General features: G+C 48.0%; 1 protein-coding gene and 1 non-coding gene across 2 annotated transcripts; both read left to right on the top strand.

Annotated features, from left to right (window-relative positions):
* Nucleotides 1-3,585: 3,585 nt before the first annotated feature.
* On the top strand, nucleotides 3,586-3,658 carry TRNAQ-UUG. The gene has a single exon. It is a non-coding gene; the product is annotated as a tRNA-Gln (tRNA).
* Nucleotides 3,659-6,146: 2,488 nt separating this feature from the next.
* LOC102385642 (zinc finger protein RFP-like) lies at nucleotides 6,147-17,819 on the top strand. The gene is made up of 7 exons (XM_006038320.3): nucleotides 6,147-6,925; nucleotides 8,010-8,105; nucleotides 11,012-11,242; nucleotides 12,143-12,165; nucleotides 12,693-12,808; nucleotides 15,924-15,953; nucleotides 16,688-17,819. The coding sequence occupies exons 1-7, from the start codon at nucleotides 6,506-6,508 to the stop codon at nucleotides 17,200-17,202; spliced, it is 1,431 nt and encodes a 476-aa protein (XP_006038382.1). The 5' UTR covers nucleotides 6,147-6,505; the 3' UTR covers nucleotides 17,203-17,819.

Below are 17,819 nucleotides of genomic sequence, written 5' to 3'. Positions count from 1 at the left end.
AGGGTCAGGACTGAGAGATTGGAGAGAGAGTGGCGCTCCTGTGAGAAATGTGCCCCCACCGGTAATTGGGTGTTTCTGTCTTTGATGGATTTCCGGTGTGCATTCATTCTGGTGCGCAGTTGTTGTCTGGTCTCTCCTACATATCTTCCATCAGGGCATTTGGTGCATTGGATGAGGTATACTACATTCCTGGAGGTGCAGCTGTATGATCCTGGGATGCTGATGGCTCTGTTGTGGGGTGTAGTAATAGTGGGGGTGGTGGAGATGTGGGGGCAGGTTTTGCATTTCTTGTCATGGCATGGTCTGGATCCTTTTGGTGTGTTCTGGGGTTGAGGAAGTTTGCTTCTGGTGATGAGGTTGGCGAGGTTCGGTGCTTGTCTGAAGGCTAGGATGGGTGGCTCTGGGAAGATCTTTTTAAGAATAGGGTCTTTTTCTAATATGGGTTGCAATTTTTTGAGGATTTTCCGTACAGGTTCAGGGGATGGGTGATAGGTCATAACCAGCGGTGTGCGATTTGTGGGTGTTTTTCTTCTGTACTGCAGCAGTTCTTCACGTGGTATCCAGGTGGCTCTTTCAAACATGCGATCTACCTCTCTGGAGGAGTGTCCTTGCTGGGTGAAAGCCTTTTTAAGATTGGTGAGGTGGCGATCCTGGGTGTTCTCTTGCGGTGGTATCTGAGGGCTTGGCTGTATATCACTGCTTTTTTGGTGTGTTTCGGGTGATTGCTGGTTCTGTGCAGATATGTATGTTGGTCTGTGGGTTTCTTGTATACTGTGGTCTGTATTTTACCATTCTGAATACTGATCCTTGTGTCTAAAAAGGAGATGTTGGTGCTGGAGTATTCTAGAGAAAGTCGGATGGAGGGATGGTGACTGTTGAATTTCTGGTGGAACTCAATCAGATATTGCAGGTTCTTGGATTCAACAAAACCTGATATTTCCTCAATTAGGGTCCCATGGTTGGATATGATAGGTCTGCCAGGGTTCCCTTGTTTGTGGATTTTAGGGAGCATGTAAAAAGTCCCCGGGTTAGGTAGCGGGGGGATCAAGGTCTGTAGTTTTTCTTGTAATCTTGGTGGAAATGATTTGATGGTATTGTTGAGTTTTTTGGTGAATGGGGGAGTAGGATCTTCTTGTAGTTCTTTGTAGTAGGTGGTATCAGAGAGCTGTCTGTTGGCTTCCTTTATGTAATCCTCACGGTTTAGGATGACTATGGCTCCTCCTTTATCTGCTGGTTTTATTACAGGAGTCCCTGAAACTTTTCTGTAAGGAGGATCAAACCCCCATCTGCGTGGTGTGTGATTGATCCAAGGCTCACCAAGCTCACACTGTGGTTCCCACTGAGGAGGCTGCCTAGGAGAACATGGTAAGGAACCACTGGCTTGTGCCAATGCCCTCACTTGTGGGACATGAATAATACACTTGTGAGGCGGAAGGTCAGTCTAGATGTCATGTAGCCTGACTCTACCCTGTGAGTTTCTTGAGATTCAGTCACCTAGGGGTCTTTTACATGAATTCCTAGTTTGGAAAATGTAGGAAAAACATATTCCTTACCTAAGGATGTTGTTCTCAGATTAACATTTCTATTCTTGAGCTGCAAAAACTTTTGTTTTGACAACAACAAATGTTCAAAACCCAGAGAACAGCCAAGAAAACCCTAATTTGTTTTTGAAAAGACTAAATCATGTCTTTAATGATCAGCCCCTGCTCCTTTGTCCCTCCTGTGTCTGAGATTAATTTTGATTTTGACTAAGGAATTACCTGCTCCTTGAGAACAGCGGTGGGTTTAGATGCACAAGCTACACCTGACCCCACTTTTTTCCTTAGCAATTACCTAGAGGCAGATGGCACTGTTGGAGACAGACCTTTCTGTGCAGGAAAGAAGCCAGTGTTAACTCTACGCTCTGAGTTCATAGCCTAGAGTAGGGCCGGACAATTATTTCGGGTGAAGGGCTGCTTACTGAGTTTTGGCAAGCCATCAAGGACTGCATGACAGGCATCCAGGGGCAGATAAATATTAATTTTCTAAAATTTTTAGGGGCCTCATAGGCTGGATAGTATGGTCTGGCCGGCTGCATTTTGCCTGCCCCTGGCCTAGAACCTGCTGGCCCTCAGATGTGGGAACAAACCTGCCCCTCTAGCCCCAGTCCTCACATTGCACCTCTCAGTGGACTTTTTCAGTGGGTTTCATCCAGGTGCAATCATCACCTTCTGCTGAGTTACAACAGCGGGGAAGTTTCAGTCCATTCTGAACCAATATCTGTCCTGAGCTTGCAATGATGTGGCTACTTCTCAACCTCCAAATGAAAATAATTTTACTTGCAAATTCAGGACTGACTGCAGGTTCTGAAGGAATACAGAGAAAAGCTTCTGGGATTTCAAGCAAAAACAGAGGGGGAAAGCTATGAGTACGTGGTAGGTGCCTGTTGTTCTTACCCTGCCGGGTCACATGAGGGAGGGTGGTAAAGAGGAACCGTGTTTCCCTGTGACAACTTGTAAATAGGTGGGATCATGTGTGTCTGGATGTTTCTCTCTGTGGGCTGGATGGTGGCCACATCTCCCTGCTCTGGGACAGAACCACAGGAGCGCTGAGAAGAATTGGGGAGTGCAGACATTGGGTCAGCTTCTGAGGAAGATATAACATGTGCTTCCCTCTGGCCAGGGTGAAAGGGAAGTAAGGCTATAGCCCTGCCTCCTCCCTCCCTACCATGGATGGACACTCATAGCCTCCCTCCTACTCGGAGAGTGCAGAGACTAAAATTTTAAGGTCAGTTCTTGATTAGAAGAAGAAAGACAATTTTTATGCTCTTTGCACTCCCCTTGGGCTTGCCTGCTGGCGCCTGGCTCATAGTTTCCCTGGCTGCCTGTGTTTGCCCACATTGCCTGCTTCTGGATACTATAGAGTATAAAGGAGATGTGAAGTCTACATTGTCTGTGTGTTAAGAGCTGATACTATGAAGTGCTGTACAAATGTTTTTGTAGACTTCACCCATCTCCTCCATAACCATGTCTCATAAAGACCCAATGACAGGTTACTGGTGCAAGCTTGAAATCGTTGGAGAACAGATTCTGGACAAAGAACGCTGAGAATACAGGGAACTGTCCTTTTTTCTCCACTTGTGGTACAATCGTGGGGTTGATCTACCCTAAATTGAGTTGATCCAATTGGATTTGCCTTCAGTTAGTGTGTACTCCTGCTCCTGCAATATTTTGCTGCTTAGTAGGAGGTTTCTCTGACTCTTATTCTGGGCTATCTGTCATGGGTGGTGACTTGTGGATCCTCCATGACCTGCTGCACTTGAAGTTTATAAAGATGTATCTGCATGGTAACAGCCCCAGAATGGAGGGGCATGGGGGTAGACTTCAGGTGTTGAGGCAGGATGAGGAAGCGGGTATTGCCTCATTGTCCAAAATTTCAGATCTTCTTGCTGAACTATTTATTCCATGACTTTCAAAGCTATGAAAATATGCTTGGAGCATTTTAGCCAAGGATTCAAGTTTTAAAATGTTATTGGAAGTGCGTTAGGTTGCAATTTATTTCTGCCTTTATGTCTCTCCAAATGTTTGATCCAGACAAATTTAGAGTGGCTGTATGGCCTAATGGATATGGCATCTGACTTTGAATCAGAAGATTATAGGTTCAAATCCTGCTGTAGTCACAAATTACTTTCTGCCTGTGCAGAAGTCCTTTTCACCCCCCAAGAGGAAGCACAAGGTGATGGTGGGGGGCTTTGTCCTGCAGGGCCATCTGTCATCCAGACTCCTTAGCCTGTGAAGTTGGCTTTGCATCCATGGATGTAGCAGAGAGAATCCCCAGACTTGTCTGACCCTCTAACTATGATACCGTGCTCCTCATCCACGTATGACATGGCCAGGAGTGACTACAAGGCTCTGGGGGATGGGCTTAAGGGGCCCAGGTAGTCTGTTCTGTGCTCCCCTTTTCAGGTACGTATGGAACAGGGGAAGGATGCATCAAGGAAGTGAATCCCTGTTTGCGGCCAGGATGGCCAATCTTCTGGACAGGGCTTTAAACTAAGATTGCTGGGGGACGGGGATACACAATCTCAAACATGTTCAGGGACCAACATACAAGTAAGCCCTGCAGTTAGGGACACTGGAAGACTTGAATCATTCCCTCAGCTCCACTTATGCAGGAGTTGGGGGAATAGTTTTCCCTCAGTGGGAGAGGAAGACAAGGGCCTCAGAAGGAAGACTCAGGTGCCTATATACTAACACCAGGAGCATAGGGCACAAGCAGGAGGAGCTAGCCCTCATACTTTCCAGTGTGCATTGTAATCTAGTAGGGCAAGTGCTGCAGGACATGGGACTGAAGGCAAAAGGTGTGCACAACGAGTGGTTGTTCCTTAAGGACACGATCCTTGAAACAGAAAGGAAGTCCATTCCCATGCAGAGAAAAGATAAGAGAAGGGCTGGGAAGCCCCCTTGGCTAAACAGGGAAATCATGGTCCTCTGAAGAAAGAAGAAAGAGGCTTATAAATAAGGGAAGCTTGGGGCAGGCCACGAGGAGGACTATTCCACAATGGCCCACGTTTGCAGGAAACAGATAAGACAGGCTAAAGTGATGACCAAACTTATATTAGCAACGGGAATCAAGAACAAGAAGTCCTTCTTTAGGTTCATAGGGAACAGAAGGAAGAAAAAAATGGGATTGTGGGGCCATTGCTCAACTGCTCAGGAGAGCTGGTTACCAGTACCTAGGAGAAAGCTGAACTCCTTTGCCTCAGTCTTTCTGCAGGTAAAAGGAAAAAGTGGGAGATGGGCACAGGGGCACTGGTGATAATCATGAGGTCTGGAGACCCAGAAGTAAACTCCATGATAGCCCTCACTAGATGTGGTTTATATTTTGTGGAGTTTAACTTCATGATTTTCCATGTCTTTAACTCTTCACCATGGCCATTGTTTTACCCTCACGAATTCCAGTGTTAGCAGAGTTTCAGGATTCAGGGAGATGTTTCCTTCGGCATAGATCAGATTTTATTGTCCAAGTCCTGTTTTATACAGGTCTGCATGTAACACCTCCAGCCCACCCAAACAAGAACCACAGCGTGGCTCGGCCCCAGCTTCGCTTCTCTTCTCTTCCTTGTCAGTTCTCACTGAGATTCCTGTTTTCTCTCCTCTCTAAGACATTAACACACAAGTGGGCAAAATGCAGCCCATGAGCCGGACACAGCCTGCCTGCCATGCTATCTGACCCACGAGGCCCCTAAAAATACAGAAAATATTAATCTGCCTCTGGCTGCCGGTCATGAGGCCTTTGATGGCTTGCCAAAACTCAGTAAATGGCCCTCCACCCAAAATAATTGCCCACCCCTGCATTAGCAGCACCTTGAGCAGGCAGGTGGTTCTTCTCTTCCTCATGCTTCACTGTGCAGGGTAGGATATGTCCTGTCCAGCTTCTTCATGGCCTGTAGGTCCATCCTTTTGACATGGGGCTAGTCTTCACACCTTGATTGACAAAATTTTAACATAATAAAAGTCTGCCATGTACAGAGCGCAACACAAATCCCCCAACCTGTGGTTGACCAACATTCAAAGCTAGTGACTCTGTGATGCCAGGATAAGTGGGAGAGCTGTGTACTCACCATGGGTTGATTTCGGTTTCACCACAGGGAACTTCCCCACTAAAAATACAGGAGAGCTGCATAGGGGTTGGACTAGATGACCTCCAGAGGTCCCTCCCAACCCTAGTTTTCTATGATTCTACAGAGGGGAAGAAAAATGACCCCCTGATTTGAGCTAGTTCCAAAAGAATGGCCTATCAGAAACTAGGAGAAGGAAGATGCATCTGTGCTTCAGGCCAAAAGCTTAGGGTTTGGGGTGTTCACGTAAGGACCCAAGTTCTAGACCACTTGTACACAGAGGGAGTTGAAACATGCATTGCTTTAAATTGCCAGTACAATGCTGCAGACCCAGGCAGCCATGTGGTAGCACTGAGCTGGACAGACCATGGCTGTAAGTAGGAGACTTAACCCATCAAGCTCTGCTTTGAGATGCTGAGAAACAAGGACTGGAAGGGAACAGAGATCCATGCATGAGAGCCTGGTATAAGACAGCCCCTGCAGCTGCATCTCAGCTGCATATCATCGTCACCAATCAAGGCTGTTTCCTCATATGGCTGAATTTCCCTTCACCTCCCTGGGTTGAATGGGATAGGAAGCACCCAAACCATTGCTGCATGTTCCCAAATCCTCTTGGCACTCTTTGAATTCTGCAGAAATTTCTCAGTCTTAGGGTCAAGAAGCCTTGGTATGAACTTAGAGAACAAGGAACAAATTCCTAGATTTCCCCCAGTCCCATCCTAGCTCCTCCCCTATGGAGTAATTTCTGATTCCTGCACAGGAAGGGTCACACCTGGGCCTTAGGCAGGGGCGGGGACTCAGGTTCAGTTCCTACCAGTGAGAAAAGGACCAGGAAGGGAAAGGCCCCTTCTTACTCCAGTGCACAGAAAAACAAAACTACTCCCTACTTACCAGCTGCTGGGAGCCATGGCTGCAGAGACCCTGGCAGCAAATCTGCAAGATGAACTTTCCTGTTCCATCTGTCTGGATCTTTTCAAAGACCCAGTGTCTATCCATTGTGGGCACAATTTTTGCAGAGCCTGCATTGTCCAGTGCTGGGAGGGATCAGGCACCATCTTCTTTTGCCCTCAGTGCAGAGAAGCTGCCCCAAAAACAAACTTCAGGCCCAACCGGGAGCTGGCAAGAGTGGCAGAAATTGCCAAACAGCTGAGTTCCCAGCCAGCAAAAGGAGCAGGAGGTGGGGAGGCACTGTGTACAAAACACGGGGAACCCCTGAAACTCTTCTGTGAGGAGGATCAAGCTCCAATCTGCGTGGTGTGCGATCGATCCAAGACTCACCGAGCTCACAATGTGGTTCCTATTGAGGAGGCTGCGCAGGAGTACATGGTAAGGCACTGCTGGCCATGAATTTCCAAGGCTGAATTTCAAACCATTGGGATGTAGCCTGGATGTTTGTTGCATATTTCTGGACTGTGACCTCTTCGAAGTTATTTTTCCTGAACTCATTTCATTCTGATTTTTCTTAATTACTTTTTCTCCACAAGAATTGTCATGCTAGACATGCAGGTGTTTGCTTTCAGCCTAATGGGAGAGTGAGGGCCCCCCCCCCCTTTTTTTTTTTGTTATGTGGTGATGCCATTTCTTGTCTTTATAGTTTTTATTTTTGCTGTACCAACTGCACAATTAAAAAAACCCAGAAAGTGGCCAAGAAAGTAGTAACCAATCATGTCTTTGATTAAACTATTCCACTTTTGTCCCTGCTGTCTCTGGATTAATTTCAACCTTGACCAAGATGTTCCTCAAGGAGCAGGTACAGGGGCAGATTTAGATGCACAAGCAACACCTGACCCCTTCTCTCCTTGGCAATGACCCCAGCAGCAGGCAGTGCTCTTGCAGAGAGGACGGTGCTTCTGCTGAGGGGCTAGAGCAGTGACTGGCAGGGTGCCATGAGATCTTTTCCAAGGTGCTGCGGTGTGTCACAAGGTTAGCAGTGTTAGGTGATTCACAACATATATCCAGAGGTTTTATGTAGGAGCTCACCAGAGGTCAGAATGTTTTTAATGCTATGAACTTTCTGAATTCCTTGCAACTGAAAAATTGCTCTGTTATTTGTCCTGGGTCCAAAAAATGAGTGAAAACTTGGCATTTTCCAAAGGGTGCTGTGAGTCTAAACAGGTTGAGAATCACTGGGCTAAACTCTGTCTCTTAACAGTCTGGAAGGTGTTAGCCCTCCTGACCCTCCCAGACACAGGAAAAACCTACCCTCCCCTTCCCAGCCCCTGTCCTCACATTGCACCTCCCAGCAGGCTTGCACACTGGGCTTCAGGCAGGTGCAGTCATCACCTCCTGCTGAGTTGCAACAGCTGGGAAGAGTTCCAGCCCGCTCTGAACCAGATAAGTGTCTGCTCTGAGCCTGTGACAGTGCAGCTGCTCCTCAACTCCCAAATGAAATTCCTTACTCTTTGCATAGGAACAAGTGCAGGACCGACTGCAGACTCTGAAGGAAGAGAGAGAGAAACTCCTGCGGATTCAAACATCAACAGAAGGGAAGTTCTGGAGGTACCTGGTAGGTGTCTCTCCTTCCTCAGCAGGGTCAAGAAGAAAGGGGAAAGCAGGGAGGTTCCCACTGGCAGTGTGGAGGAAAGGGTCTGGGTGTCTAGGATTGTTTGCCTTTGCTTGCCTCTCTGTGGCCTGGATCAAGCCCATGTCTCCTTGCTGTGCCCCAGAGGAGAACCCCAAAGAGTTCTCAGCAGTACTGGGGACTACAGGGAAAAATCTTGGCCCAGGGGGCTTGTGGCTCTGCTTCCTCTCCTCCATCAGAGCTGCATCCCCAGTCTCTCTCTTGCTCGGGGCTTGCAGAAATGGCATGGTCAGGTCCTGGCTAGGAGAAGTGGGGACTTCTGTACCCTCCCCAAATGCCTCTGGTATTGCCTCCTTGGCCTGTGCTCACTGTTGTCCTCAGTCTGTACCTGCCCACGCTGCCTGTTTCTGAATATTTTTGGAGGAGCCCTGCACTCTGCGAATGATCACTGATCAGCTAAGTTTGTCTGCGGAGAGTCACTATCACACTTGCAGACTCCAATTTGGATCTTACAACAACTGTTTTTTTCAATTCCTGCATCTCATGAGGGCCTGCCACAGGGTTGCTGGTGCACATTTTAGACCCTTTGAAGAAGAAATTTCAGGTGGGGATGCTAATACAGGGAATTCCCCTCTTGTTATGTTTTTTATTCCCCCCACTTGGGATTCGACCTGTGGAATTGATCAGGCTCAAACTCATTTTATCCAGTTGGATTTCCAGTGGCTGGGATCTGTCTGTATGAAACTTTACAATTTACTAAAGGGCCTTTCTGACCCCTCACCAGGGCTGTGTGTCAGGGCAAATACTAATGGATGCCCTAGGACCATGCTGCACCTGGAGCTTGTAGAGCTGAAGCTGCATGGTAACAGCCTTGCAAGTGGAAGGGAGCAGCGTTCAGGCATTGTGGCTGGGCGGGGAGGGAGGTAAGGTCCCAGTACTGCATTGCCTTGTTATCCAGGATTTCAGCTCCTTGTAGTTGAATTGTATTTAATTTTTCATAGTTCTGAATCTGTCCAAAGATGAACATTTTGGAGGGTGCGAGGTGGTGACTGGCTACCTTCCTCTCATAAAGGAGGACTTCATATACTTTAGGAGACTGATTTCAGTTCAGTGTAATATAGTGCATAGGGCGCTTCCCCATCTTATGTGAACCTCAGGACCTTACCAGCAAAGGCTTTATTGTATTAAGACTTTAATTGTATTTGGTTGCATTTTATTTCTACCTTGCAGTCGCTCAGAAAGTTTCAGCCACCTTAGCTCTGAGTTGTGCCTTTTCTATTGGAAAGGATGGGATTGCCATAGCTCATTGTCACATCACAGACAAATGTTGGGAGGGCGGAGGAAGGAAGATGCCTCAACTAGAAAAACGGGGTAATGGGCAAGCTTTAGAAAACAGAGGTGCACCAATATATTGGTTGCCTATCAGACTGGTGCTGATGAAAGGGAAATGACATTATTGGCTGGTAGCTTCTTTTGGCTGTTGTAGCCGATAATGTTTACCGATTAATTGTGTCTTCTGGCCGGGACCCTAGATGCCTGGGTTCCCTTTTGTCCATGGGGTGGGGCCTCGAGACACCTGGTTTCCCTCCCATTTCCCGAGGTGACTGTGAACATGGAGGGCCCAATCCAGATACAGGGGCCCGAACCATTTTCCATCTTCACCCCCATCCCCTCACCAGTGGGCTGGGCTGGATTGGTATGCAGCAGCTGGTGTGGTGTCCTGGGTGCTGGCATGGTGCAGAGCGTGGGCTGGGGTCAGGATGGGCACTGTAAAAGGTGGTGAACGCTGCACAGATGTGACTGGGGCAGGGAGGGGTGGGTGGAGTTGCCCAGCCTAGCCCAGTATAGCTCAGCCTGCAGTGCCAGGGGTCCATGCCCCAGGGGTCAAGAGCAGACCCTGGCAGGGGCCAAGGCAGCACCCCCCTCCCTGCTGTGTGTAGTGCGGGGGAGTCCTCCTCCAAATCCTCAACCCAGCCAGGTTCTTCTCTTCCCTTCCCGGGATCGGGGCTGGGTCCATTCAGCCTCACCTGAAGGGCACAGGGGCTTGCCCTGCCCCTGGCAGTGGCAGCACCAGGAGGAGAAGGGGCCATTCCCCTTGCTGGAGTTCAGCTCCCGGGACCTGGGGCCCAGCTGCAGGGGAGGTGCAGCCTGGTTTCTCCAGGCCTGGAATGGTCCCGTGACCCTGCCCCATGCAGAACGGGGAGAGCAGGGAGCCAGGCCCAGAGACCACCCAGCCCCGGGCACGCAGGAAGGCTCACACCTTCCCCCTCTGCCCTGCTGGGCAGGCTCAGGCAGCTACCCACCGTTTGGGGTTCATGGTCATCATGTGGAACAACAGGGGCTGAAGAGCTCTGCACAGCCAGCCGCAAGCTCTGCTAAGCTAGCCCACCTGCTGCTGTTGGCGCAGGCACTTCTGCATGTCCTCCAGGGGTGGGGGGGGCTTTAATTAGACTGGCGCCAGAAGTCACTCTAATTAAAATGCTGCCATGTCTCACGTGTCAGTGTCCACCCGCTTAAAAATGGTGGCCACCATTTTTAAGCATGGGAACACTGATACATGAGATGCAGGAGGCTGCTGGAGTGCACCCAAAAAAGGTGCATTTATAGTAGTTTAAAATGCCTTGCATTGTTACTAAATATCGGTTATTGGATCATCCTTGCCAATGTGGTTGGCTAATAATCAGTGCATCGGCCAAGAAAATCTCTATTGCTGCACCCCTACTATAACACCTTTCTTTCTCATCAGAGGGGGGAAATTTCTGTCAAAATATCAAGTGCTGAATTTTCTAGGGTTGCAATGGAATTTTCCCACCTGCACACAGGACTCTGTGAAATGGGCCCACAGAGACAGGGGACATCTTGCCTCTTCCCTGGCTATCTGTTTCTTGCAGGAGAAGATAGAAACTCAGAAGAAGAGAATTGCATCCAAATTTGAGGCTTTTCACAAGTTTCTGCAGGAACAAGAGCAGTTCCTACTGGCCCAACTAACAGAGCTGGACAAGGAGCTTCAGAAACTGCAGAAAGAAAATGTCACCAAACTCTCCAAGGAGATTTCCTATCTCAATAACCTGATCAAGGAGGTGGAGCAGAAATGCCAGCACCCAGCAAGTGAATTTCTGCAGGTAGGAGATAATTTTAAGGTGAGGAGCCCAGAATTCAAAACTCAACATCACCCTCTTTGGGTGTCTTGAGTGAAAAGCAATTCACTCTTGTGTGGTTTACATGCAAGTTCTCCATTTCTTTAACCCAACGCATCTAGTTTTGGGGGCTGCGTTTGGCCAGTGCATGGGATCAGTACACAGCTGGATCACACCTGATGACCAAACCTGTGTGCTGGATCTACGTCATGTGGCTTGGGGAACTCCCCAGTAGCAGGGCAGCTCTGCAGCCAGCGTAGCCACAATACATGCAACAGGAATGGTCATGGATAAGGGAGCCTCAAACGAAATGGTTAGCTCTGGCCCATAAGTCATAGATTGAATGTTATTTTTTAAGCCTTCAGATTGGCCTTTTATCTTAGGCTCATGAATTGTAGCATTAGCAGTGACAAGACTCCCAGTATTTGGGAAGAGTCTTTCCTCAGTATAGATCAGATTTGTTTGGTTGAGTGCTATCTCTTATCTAGGGGCACTTTTATGTGTGCGGTGAGGGTGGGGGCGATTTTAATTTGAGTGCCTGCAGCATCTTGTGTCGGAATCCTTGCACTTCAAAACAGCAGCAGGAGAGCTTTTTAACTAAAGCTCGTTCAATGAGCTTTAGTTAAAGCGCCCCCACCACCATTTTCAAGCATGGAGATGCTGGTGCACAAGATGCAGAGGCATTATTAATCAAGTCTGTTCTGATGTGCTGTAATTACAGCACATTGGAACAGCTTCCCAGCATGTCTACAGGCGCCCTAGGTTTGTGAGTTGCTTTCCCAGCCAAGACCACACTGTGGCCAAACTCCAAGCTCTTTGTACTGTAGAGATGGCCATCTCATCTTGCTACTTTTCACTGAACTTCTTGTTCTTTCTCTCCTCTAGGACATCAGAAACACCTTGAGCAGGTACATGCCCTTACACTTCAATGCACTGGGTTGGGATTTGGACACCATGTTACATCCTTACTTCCCCAAGCTCTACAGCACAGTGTGAGGCAGTGTCTTCTGTTAAATGTCCGCACCTGGGCCCTACGCAGGGGTGGGGAAGTCTAGCTAGTGACTTCCCTGTGACTTCTGTCATCACAAATAGATGGAGACAAATTTCTACCTCCACAGACACTAGCACTGTCACTGTCATTTCTTGGCTTTTCTGTCTAATCCCTTTCTGCTACATACAGTCTCTCTTTCCAAAAAAAAAAAAAAAAAAATTAGTGGGATAGAATTAATTAATTAATTTACTGTGTCAATTTGAGGAACCTTGTACTGTCTTAGCCTGGACTCTACCCTTGGAGATGTTTAGATATATTGCATGTCCTGGCACCTCCCACCAGTTGGTTTCCCAAATGGGACACTCCTATGAAATGATAATGATGTAACAAGTGATAACTTGCAATAGAACACTTTTAATTAGGTGCTCCTCTTCCTCTCTCTAGGTGTGAGAAGGGGAAAATTCAGCAGCCAGTGGAAGTTTCTCCTGAATTCGAACGCAGACTCCAGAAACTCTCTCAGAGAGAGGTGGTTGGAAACAAGGCTCTGAGAATCATGCAAGGTACCAAAGAGGGGTCCAGGGAGGGAAACTAAGGCCTGTCTCTATGACCCATGGAAGGAACTGGGATCTGGCTCTTCAGTAGTTAATGCAGGACACATTTGACTGTAAAGCAGTTGTGCCCCTTCTGAGGGTGCCATGCTCTGACCTGTTCCTTGCTGACTGCTGCAGATGGAGTTGCCTGCCTTTGAGTTATTGATACTGCCATGCTAAACCCACCCACATACTGCAAGACGCATCTCATGGTTCCTTACATCCTGGAGACCAGTCTGGTTTTGGCTCATGCAAGCTCAGTGTTCCTGCGTGCTGATGTTGTCACCATTATGTGCTGCTGTGGCCTCCCTAGTTCTCCAGGAAGTCGTTTTGGTTGTCTGCCATACTTCACTTTTTTTTTTCTTGGCCAAAGCCTAGTATGGCAGGGATTCCCCATTTTGGCTCCCCACCTTGGTGCCAGTGAAGAGCCATTCTAGGAAACCCTAGAAGTTGCTACACAGTGGCAACCCAGACAAGTATAGGTCAGTGACCAACCAGTTAAGCACTGGCTGATCAACTGTCCAGTGACAGTGGCAGTTCCTAATATCATAGGGGGACATGCCAGCCACTTGCAAGTAACATCAGTCATGCCAAGTGATACCTAGCTATTAGAAAACAGGTTTGTCCTAGCTGCAGGAAAGGAATTTATAGTATGTGTAGGTCAGTCATGTGTCCCCTAGATGCAAGTGGGGGAAGTAAGAAGGTTCAGATGTGAGGCCTTGTATGTTGGCTTCTGCCCTTCATTCTTCCAGGCCACAGCTCTTTGGCCTCAGACATGTGCAGCCTGGGCACAGACTGTTGGCATCTTTGTGGGAATTAATTGTTATTAAGCTGGGAACTTTTTTTTTTCAATTGGACAGTGCAGTGCAAGGGTTTGGGAGGAAAAACAAGCAGATGGGCAAATGAGGGAGTTTGGAAGGAAAGGTGAAAAGACAGAGCAGAGTTTGAAACTTCAGGTTAAGCACCAGACAAATAATCGGTGTAAATTTTAGAAACTCTAAGAATGAAGAAATAAATAAGCAACAGACTGCTCAGATGGAGGGAAATAACTTACTTTTGGGTAGGAAACAAAAGTAATAAATCTTCAGACCAAATGAAAGTAAAAAGTCCACTCCTTATTGTAATTTTGTCTGGCTTCAGCTGCCCTATTTGCACTGCTCAAGTTGATGGGGGGGGACTAGCAATTTAGAGGTGGTTCTACCACCTGCATAATTAGTGTCTTGCTTTTGGCTGCAAAGAAAAGTCGACAACTTCCTGAAGACCAAGCAAGTGCCAGTGGTGGGTGGCCTTTGACATTTATGGCCTGGATGAAAAGCATGTTTAAGCTGAAAGGTGCCCTTAGAAGCACCCATGACTAGAAGAGGATAAATAGCCAAAGTTAAAAGCATGAGAAATACATCTGCACTTTTGGAACAGGAGAAGGGATGAGAAATTTTTCAAGACCTTGTAAGTGTTTGAGTAAGAAACCATACTTGGAAAATTGACAGTCCTGTCCAGGGCTCACTGCATGGTTACCAGTGACATATCTGCAAAGTGAGTGTGTCAGTGTTGCAGTCTTGACAGCTCTCCATGGTAATCCTGCAAGGCATTGCTAGCCTCTGAACAATAACGAGCATGTCCTTCAGCAGGCCAGACTCTGGCTGGGGTTGCCTGAGGTGCAAGAGAGAGCATATTATCTGACAGGGCTCTGTCATGTACTGTATGTGGAATTACCCCTGTGACTCCAGCCTGAGTCTGGCCTAGTGAAGGACATGCTCATTCTTCTTCAAAGGTTAGCAATGCCTTGCATGATTACCATGGAGTGCTGCCGAGACTGCAACATGGGCATGCTGACTTTGCAAATGCCTATGAATAACCATTCTCCAACCATTTGGGTTGATCTAATAAAAGATATCAAATTCACCCAAGGAACCTTGTCTGCCTATGAATTGTGTAGCACCATAAAATAAATTAAAATGCTATGGGTAGCAAGTGTTCCACACTCCCCTGGCTGGAGTGCAACAGAGTTGGCACAAAGGCACATTCTTCAAATAGAGGGCTGCTTTACAGCTCTCCCTGCCTAGTGAGCTGTGCAGGCTTGCAAGCCCTTAAGAGATCCTGGCTCCTGGGCTGCTTTGGAGCTCTTTAAAGTGCCCAGTACTCTCATTAGTAATGAGCTACTAGGTTGTTGGTTGTAGCCGTGTTGGTCTAAGGACATAGGCAGGCAAGGTTCTTTGGGTAGATGTGATATCCTTTTATTAGACCAAGTAAAATAGGTGGGAAAATGTTCTTTGCAAGCTTTTGGGAACAAGCACCCTTCTTTAGGCACCAGGTGTTCAAGCACCAGCAGCCCTTTTAGCGTGCCAGGGTTGCAGGCAGCTCATCACCCTGGCTACCAGGAAGCCATGGTGTAAGGCTCCCTACAAACCTCCAGTGATCAGAGGAGTTGGGACAGGAAGAATTGGTGGGGGGCTGTGGGATATTGGTGGACAGGAAACCTGCTCAAATCTTACATTTGTGGAAAATCTGGCTGCAACACAGAAGTTGCCATTCTTATTGCATTTTTATTGCAGAGCTGCCATTTGGGGATCAGATTCACCATTTACTTATTTATTTATTTATTTTTTATCCCAAACAGCTTGAACATCTGACCAGTAGCTTTTTGTGATGGGGAAATTAGCATATAGACCACCACAAATGTTATGTCTGCCAGGGCCCGATTCTGTCACAGTTGTGTGTTCTAAGTCCCTTCTAATTTGGATGTATTTTAAGCTTCGTGGTGATGCCAAGTGTTTCCTGACCTCTTCTTAGTCATGTTTATTTCCAGTCAAAATATTCTTGAAACTCTCCTTTGCAGAGAGTCCAACAAGTCTAAATACCTGCTTGGATGCGCATGTACTTGTCTGTCTTGAGTGCAGTGGAGCAGATGCCTCATGCTAGATCCCTTGCATATGGGAGAACTTCACATGTTGCATGCTTCAAAATTTATTTCTGTCAATCTGCGTCCCCTCCCTTTGGTCTCCCACAATAAGAACTGATCAATTATTCAAGTCAAGTATTAGACAAAAGTCTGGTAAGATGAAATATTTTCTTTTTTCGTCTCTAGATGTTTTGATGAACAAGCAGCAGAAAGCAGGTAAATCATTCTGCAGGAGGAGAGATGGGAGGGGCTGGGCTGACATTTCTCTGGTTGTCACCTGTCTTATCAGAAAAATCTTGATCTGACCTCATGACCTCAGTGTGGAGATCAAGCCTGCCTTTCTCCCTCCATGAGTCTTATGTTTTGTTTCCCCCCAAGTCCCTATCCAGGCTTCCCATCACCCTGGCTCTGCTGGCGAGGTGGGGGGCAGGGGTTGTCCATTTAGTTACTGCCTCCTCCACCTCTCCCGATCCTCATGGGCCGTGTGTCCTCTCCTGCAGTGCCCATCTCCCCCTTCCCCACAGGCAGGGAGAGGATCTCTCCTCTCATTTAATCCTAGCCCTTCCTCTGCCTGTTCCTGGCCCTGGCCTGGTGTTCTGTCCCCAACACTACTGCCTCCTTCCCTCTGATTCGGGGTATCTCCCCAACAGCCCCCTGACCTTTGATGCTGCCTTGTTTCCAGCCCCACTCCTGCTTGCCCCTCTGCCCCATCTCTGCTGTTGAGAGTGGGGCAGTACCAACAGGGGGGACATGCAGAAGGGGAGGGAGGTATGGGAGAGGGGGCTGAAGTGACATCCCTGCCTGGCTCCAGCACAGAGGCAGTTCCCCAAGGCCACAGTCCCAAGAGGCAGGGATCAAGGAGTGTCCAGCCGGCACAGGGCTGGTAGGGACAAATGGCCCCAGCCTCCCCCAGGGCTCAGCTCTGACCCTGATGCTCTCTCTCCCCGCAGTGAAAGTGACTCTTAATCCAGACACTGCTCACTCTCACCTCGTCATTTCTGAAGATCGGAAAAACGTGAGATGGGCAGTCGCGCGGCATCATCTGCCTGACACCCCCCAGAGATTCGACTCTGTGCCCTGCGTGCTGGGCCATGAAGGATTTGCCACTGGGAGACATTACTGGGAGGTGGAGGTGGGGGAGGGAAGTATCTGGGCTTTGGGGGTTGCCAGAGAGTCTTTGAGGAGGAAGGGTTGGATCAGTCTTAACCCTGATGATGGAATCTGGGCCGTGCAGAGATCGCTGGATCAGCTCAGGGCTCTCACTGCCCCTGATTCAACCCTCCTGTCCCTGCGCTGCATCCCCAAGAGGATCCGGGTGTATCTCAACAGTGAAGAGGGGCAGGTGGCATTTTTTGATGCTGATACCAAGGCCTGGATCTTCTCTTTTCCCCCTGCCTCATTCACTGGGGAGAGAATGCTCCCCTGGTTCTGGGTTGGGGGATCCTGGCTCAGACTCCACCCCTGAGCGATCAACTGTCTTCAGTGCCCAGGTAATGAGATTTTTGTATTTTCTGTCCTTTCCATCTGTGACTTGGGAGAGCCTCTGTCCATCATCAGATTTCTTATCTAATCTGTGGTTCCCTGCTCTATCACCCTGGAGGCTAAATTCTTGCAATGGCTCCTCACCATTACATCATAAAGAGCAGGCAAGATATTCAGAATTGCCTCGCGTGGTCTTGGGCGTGCTTGTTTTCCATCCCCTCTGTGGTCCTGGAAGGCTGCAGTTCTGCTGAGCCCAATGAGGAGACTTTGGGAGAAGAGAATATTTGGGAAGCAGGGGCAGAGATGGAGGGTGCAGAGCAATAGAGAAAAGCTATGGAACAGAAGAAATGAGCAGTAGGGCAGTCTGTCGTGATTCTTGGAAATGATGACGTGAAAGTACAATTTAGCATAATTTTTGAGTTCGTCATTTGATCCTGAATGGTGCAACTGTGTCCATGCTTTAAACATGGATCTTTAGCTCAACTTACGCTACTTTATTCATTTTTTTTTTTTTTTAAGAGTCCTCCCATGTTTTTGTGGGAGCCTCAGTTTATGGTTATTAAAGTATGAAGTTTTATAATCGAGTTTGAGTACTCTGCA

This window comes from Alligator sinensis, unplaced genomic scaffold, assembly GCF_000455745.1.
Source record: "Alligator sinensis unplaced genomic scaffold, ASM45574v1 scaffold1220_1, whole genome shotgun sequence".
NCBI classification, from domain to species: domain Eukaryota; kingdom Metazoa; phylum Chordata; order Crocodylia; family Alligatoridae; genus Alligator; species Alligator sinensis.
This window is presented reverse-complemented; position numbering and strand designations above follow the sequence as displayed.